At 31.6% G+C, this 6,940-nt stretch overlaps 1 protein-coding gene across 1 annotated transcript in view; it reads right to left on the bottom strand.

The window, feature by feature from the left end:
- Nucleotides 1–111: 111 nt before the first annotated feature.
- The window catches only part of LOC106464547 (synaptotagmin-10-like), a 19,778-nt gene continuing 12,949 nt past the window's right edge, over nucleotides 112–6,940 (bottom strand). Inside the window, exons 6-8 of the mRNA XM_013924692.2 lie at nucleotides 4,121–4,241; nucleotides 3,315–3,486; nucleotides 112–2,855 (exon numbers count right to left, since the gene is read on the bottom strand). Coding sequence (XP_013780146.1) covers nucleotides 2,672–2,855; nucleotides 3,315–3,486; nucleotides 4,121–4,241 — 477 coding nt within the window. The 3' untranslated portion in view covers nucleotides 112–2,671. The remainder of the gene's footprint in view (nucleotides 2,856–3,314; nucleotides 3,487–4,120; nucleotides 4,242–6,940) is intronic.

Here is a 6,940-nt window from a genome sequence, read left to right as displayed (position 1 = left end):
GACCCAAGGGGTCACGGTGGTCTAGTTATTAATAAAATGCTTTTCAGCTCTAAATCCCAACATTCTGAAAGAAACATCAAGCATTATAGAAACAGCACAGAAAATATTACAGTATTATACTTTATTCAAGGTGACAAGTGGATGTAAAATACAACAAGTATGATATAAAACATAATCCGTTTGATAACTCACGTAAAAAAATGTTTGTATATATATATTCAATTTACAAACGAACGATCACGTACGTATAAATTGAGCTTAAAGACAAAAACTTGTTCCGCTGCACTTCTTTCTTAAATATTAAGGTGGGAATTTGGATTTTATCACAGTAAACATGGAACATTCAAAGAAAGTGAAATTGACAAAACATGTACAATATTCAACAATTATTTACCATTATTCCACGTGCTCGTCATAACATCGTGCATTCTTTATACAGATTATTAGAAAATTACGAGGCTATGTAAAATATTATGCTTAGCATTTCCATAAGCTGCTCTTACAAACAAGATACAAAATTACTATTCCACTGTACAGCAGCTTCTACAATGCGGTTTAAATGTAGAAGTTTAATACAAGTATACAGTTTGAATCGAATATAGAAGGATATATTTCATCACATAATATTCTAAGACCTAAAGACTCAATACCAGTATCTACACACACACACATATATACAGATAAAGCAAATTTATGTACGTAACATTGTACGTTTTTACTTTTGTCCTGTTAGCACAAAGAGTAAACGAAATTTTATAATGTAGCCACTAGATGATTAAGGTTGTACTTTTAAAGATAAGATTCAGGGAACTGAAGGGGTAGAACTACAACACTGAAGATTAGGTTTGCACTGATATAGTACATTAAAATATGAGCTAACATCTGAAGTTTATGTTGGGCTTTTTCACCGCCCTTAACGTCTAAATAATAAAACAGAAATTTTTAGATCGATATATACAAATGATGCTTACCTAACAGCGACAAGAAGCTAATCCAGTAGAAGAACGTACCATCTACGTCTAATAGCATCTGATATTACTCGAAATATGATTTTCAACCACACTTTACAGATCGACATTCTTTACAACTTGTTAAAGTTTGTTCAAAATATTTATGTTAATTTACCGAGTCTTGAAGAACACTAGTGTTTTCAACAGCAAATAAAGGCAGATTTGTCTTAAGCTAATGAGCCTATCAGGCATGCCACAACATACAATACAATCCATATGTACATTGTGCAAGCAAAATGGCTTTACCCAAACACTTCGTGTGCTATGAGAGCTGTAGAATTTAAAAAAAGAAAATCCAGATAAAATTTTTATCTCTCTGTACTAATAGATAGCCAATAAATAATTGTGGAAATAAATAACTCAGCTAAAAATAGAAAATATATATATATAAGAACTACAAACGTTCTTATTTCATTTTTATCTGTTTTATTTATTTTCAAAATTTATGAGGTACCCGCAGAATTTCTAATGGAAAGCTTTCATCGATGATTTAATGCTGAAGTTGGGTAATCATGGTGGAAATTATCTACCAGCATTTATTAGTACTAGCACAGAAGCTATGAAGAAACACTTATTTCATTAAAATATAAAGTTAGTTTTTTTACATTCTTTTGGTTTCCTGAAATAATCTCTCCAAGCATTTCCTTAGCAAAAATAAAATTAGATTACAAATGTCAAATTAATTCAGCAGAAATTTTCTATTAATTATTGTTTTGAAGAAACCAATTTTGATCTAATTACTTACATGATTTTAGTTTTTTAAAGTTTTAACCGACATGCGCTGTTCTTTGGCAAAGGAAGTTGTGACATGACCAAATGCTGGTTGGACAACCCACGTGTATTTTAGTATGTATATATAAATATCTATTTTTCTATTGCTTTAACTTATAGTAACAAGTGAGGGCCAGTTTGATATTTATATAATATTGACTAAACTGTTTTTTACTTACTTTTCCCAACACAATTAGTAGGTTTCAAATTTCAAATCAGGATATTACTTCCAATTAGATTTTTGGATTAGGACGATCTTGCCTCTAGATAATGGTTTTAGCACTAATGATTTTCAAGTTTGAAGTTAATGTCTAGAGCCTAGAATTTTGAACTGAGAGTTTTAGAACAGGTGCCTTTAGAGCTGATGATATACTGAGCTTTTAAAGATGATTTTTTAGCAATATATTAGCGAGAAAACATTTTTAGTTGATCATAGTGAATAAAAAATGGAGTTTCTAGGAATGCCAAAATAAATCATCAGTGAATATCAAATTATATATCCAATACATCAAACTTGTTTTAATGGATGTGGAATATATGATATGTTGGAAACAAAAACCCACACGGAAAAGCTAGTGGTATAGTTTACAGTTGTATAAAAATTAAATGATAATTAACACAAAGTTACATTTTAAAAGCCACAATGACTTCGTCCCTAAACTATAACCCAGGACAGTGTCTACGACAAAAGTGAAGTTAGTTTTTATCTGTTTCATAAACGTTGCTCACGCCATCCAATCTTCGCAACTTGTTGTTTGTAGAAGGTTTGATGGATGTTTAGAACATGGGCATGACTGAGGAAGTTCGATGACCTACAGTTTCGCCAACGCCTGTCAAAGCCAATAAGAAAACATCAGAATTTCATCAACTGACTGTATTCGAGTTAATGATCAGCCCGTGCTGATGCACTTTACCAGGGATGGTTCTAAACAACTCGGTATATTTTCTGCTAAAGGATGCCACTGGGCTATGGGCTTCCGAGGGCTATCCAGCAACTCCATCCAATGGTCGCGTCCCAGACCGATACATCCGTTTCCGATTGCACAACATCCCATCATTTCGTTGGTTCCAACCCTGAAAGTTAAGGAATTCCAAAATAGAAGTCAGTATAGGATTACAAAATTTACGTTTTTTTAAAAATTAATTTGCAATTAAGAAGTTTGATGCTATAAAAAAATGTACACCTTAGCTTATGATAATTAAACACACTTTATATAAAATTTCGTATTTCTCAAACGAGAAAATTCATTGTTGATAATGACATTTCAATCAGAATTTTTAGAGATATTTCATAGCACTTGTTCTACTCACTTGCCTGAATCCATTCACCACGACATTTACCTCAATGACTTAAAGTTATTCCATCTACAAATTTACTTGTGTTAATGATGATATACATTAATTTCATCCACTATAATACGGTAACTGGAATTAATGCTTGTTTTTGAAAGAGAATAATGGTGGATCAAAAGAAAAACGATTTGTGAAACCAACATCAATTATTGTTATTAAAATAGTCAGAACATTACGAACCTGTCATAATTCAGAACTTTGACGATTAAGCTTACGTCTTCAATATTTTCTGCAGGAACATCGAATACTAATGCCTCATTGTAAACGGGATTCAAAGTTTCTTTTTTGACTGATGTTTTCTTCTTTTTTATTCTTTTCCCCTGACACATCAAAGACACTTTTACATAAGGATCTGAAAACAGCAAACACCAGATCAGATCATATGCAATAGGCTGTTGTTATGAAATCATTTTATAAGTATTCACTTTTATTCATGATAAATATATTTCGGTATTTCAATGAAGAAAATGTTGTCTACCTTGAAATCCATGTTTTGTAATGGTTTACTTTTATTAACATACAGGCTCATTTCATCTATTACTTCTGATCAAAGCAAATTGTCGCTATCAGTCAGAACTAAGCATTAACCCATTAATTAATAAAAATAATTTAATACTTCTCTTTAATTAGGGCATTCAAGCTCATAAAACAAACACTTAAAAATGTTAGAATGTGTTGATTCATCATTTGGGTATTGGAGTGGCACATAAGAATATAAGAGTACATAGATTAGTTACCTGAAGAGCCAGCGATGGCCATAGATTCATCAGTTGGGTATTGGAGTGGCACATAAGAATATAAGAGAACATAGATTAATTACCTGAAGAGCCAGCGATGGCCATAGATTCATCAGTTGGGTATTGGAGTGGCACATAAGAATATAAGAGTACATAGATTAATTACCTGAAGAGCCAGCGATGGCCATAGATTCATCAGTTGGGTATTGGAGTGGCACATAAGAATATAAGAGTACATAGATTAGTTACCTGAAGAGCCAGCGATGGCCGTAGCTTTCAGAGTCCTAGCTTTCAGTACAGTGACTGTCAGTCTTCCTGCTGTCGGTAGATAACACAGAGACAGCATAAGCTCTCCAAGATCTCTCTTTTCCTTGAAAAAAAGAGGGAAACGTTATCATTTTAAATCTGTTATGTATACCTTTATTAACAAAATAAAAGATCATACTGTTGCCTGTGTTGTTCTGTATTCTGATAGAATAGCTTACAAATTGTTTGGTCTATTGAAAAAGAAATACTCTCGTAATCTAAAATTCGAATTGTTTTCCGCTTCATGGGCTATTTTAGTTAATCGAATCACAAGTTGAAAGATATTTGTTGAAACTTTATTTAATCACATCATATAAATTCATTTTAAAACTTTATGCTATGTATTTTTGAAAGTTATTCCTGAGGTTGGTGATAATGTACATTAAAATAATTGTGGAGTACTTTCATTTAATTAATATCAATGAAATAAAAATCATAATCTTATATGATAACCATAATTTTGTTTGATCCTATCCTTTCTAAATCTACCTACTGGAATTTGTTTTAATATAATAAAAGTAATTCCAATATAGTTTGGAATATTACAAGACAGCTAAAAGCTATGTTGGAGTCAATTGGATTCATATTGAAAGTTTCAATTTTGTTTGTTTGTAGTTAAGCACAAATATACACAAAGGGCTATTTGTGCTCTGCCCACCACGAGTATCGAAACCCGGTTCTTAGCGTTGTAAGTGCTGTGCCACTGGGGAGCGAGAGTTAAGATTACTGAATATCCACTCACAGGCCTTCTTCAGGCTGCTACAGATAATGTAATACATTAACATTTTTAACACTTGTTTGCATATTCTACAATAATTAACCCAAACGTCGTGTGTACGATTATATCTCTAAAGCTTATAGAGGAGCCTTCTAACAGTTGATAAGAAACTGCTGCGATTTTAGGCTTAAGAAACAACTGACTCATTTATTTGTATTTGTCATAAATTCCATTATGAATTTTACTGACGAATAAATACACTATACTGATTTTCAACATACAGATCATAAGCATATAATTTTAAATATATTTTACAACTGCTTGTCATTTTATTGTAATCGGTGTTGTTAAGTTTGGCTTTCGAAGCTATCAAAGATTTGAGAAACAAAGATAATGAAATACTGATTGCTGATAAACGATGCAGTGTTTGCTAAACAAGGTTAATAATTTTAAACCAGTTTAAACAAAGATTTAGCCCTAAAATTACCGTCCTGTTTTTATAGCGTTCATTACCAGTGCCACATATTGCATCGTGTCGAATAATTTAAATTTTGCCCGTTAGAATACTCGTGTAAGAAACTAACCAAAGCCATTATTTTGGAAACCACTCAATTTCTATGTAAAATGTATGGGATATTTCAGCAATAATTAGTGTGATTAACCGAAATATTTAGGATATATTGTGTAAATGTTTTGTGTTACTCATACGTTATTAGGCATCTTGAACCAACAAAGTCATGAAGGACTACCGGTAATTCTAGAGCTAGTATATATAAAAACATTTGAGTAAAACTACTTTTAGTAAAAAAAAAAAAGGATTTCAGGAATATGTGTAAGAAAGATATTTGAAACTATTGTTCTCTAGGTGGTTATGAACTTTTTTATATTTGACTCTTTGTATTTAACATTCTGATATACACAATTTTGAAATATATGAGGTCATTTATGAGTTTATTAACTGAATCTTAATTTATGAAACTGTTCACACATTCCTATAAATGACTCTAAAATTCTATTTTATTTTCAACTTTTGGTGGCATCGGTTTTCTATTTGAAAAGTCGTAAGCTCAGATCTACTTTTCATATTTAAAGTTTTCAGTAATATTTTATCCAGGTCTTTCTAAACAAACATTACTCGCCATAAACATAAATAGTTAGCAAAATTGCTTTCTCTTTTTTGCTCCTTTAACCGTACAAAAACAACAAATTTGTATGTCAAGGATATCGTGTACTACTAATACCAACTCTTAAAGACATGCAAATTATCAACCTTGAAATCAACTGTCTTTTTAACAGACTCAAAGAAGAAGACTAAAGAACTAAACCTTTATCAGTATCTGAACAAATATACTAACAAGCAGGAAAATTTCACTATACATATACCAATGAGACAGTGATATTAGGTTTAACCAACAAGACTTGTGTTTTTAAAATGTCAGCGTTGTATGATTCTAGCTCATTGAATAATGTCTCCTGGGAACAATTGGCAGAGAAAGTCGTACAATGAGGATAATGAGAAAGAGCGCAGATCAACGTTCTCTTTTAACTCCTACGATTTTACACAAAAAGTGTAGCGATCTCCAGCGAAACCCTAACTTAAGAGCAACCATGAGACATTTAATACCAAAAGTGAAAGGCCTTAGAAACACTTTAAATTATTTGGATGAAATTATAGAGTTTTCAAATTACGTTGTAAGGCAGGTTTTCTACTTTTAGGTGTAAAATCTTTATCCAAACCGGAAAGGTTAAAGATGCTGTACTAAGTTTATTGTGTAGAAACAATGGGAATATACGTAATAATACTAAAATGTATGTATCCATGTTTACTTGACATTTGAGTTTCTCTCTTCATGTTCATGGATAGATGGGTCTTCATGAAAATCTATATGGATATTTAAAGGCTCGTTCGAAATAAATATCTACTTTCACATTTTCAAAATGCCAGCAAAGAGCTATTTCTTCACATTCTATTTGCTAATTACTTCGTTCGAAATAAATATCTACTTTCACATTTTCAAAATGCCTGCAAAGAGCTATTTCTTCAC

This window comes from Limulus polyphemus, unplaced genomic scaffold (assembly GCF_000517525.1).
Source record: "Limulus polyphemus unplaced genomic scaffold, Limulus_polyphemus-2.1.2 Scaffold1684, whole genome shotgun sequence".
NCBI classification, from domain to species: Eukaryota; Metazoa; Arthropoda; class Merostomata; order Xiphosura; family Limulidae; genus Limulus; species Limulus polyphemus.
This window is presented reverse-complemented; position numbering and strand designations above follow the sequence as displayed.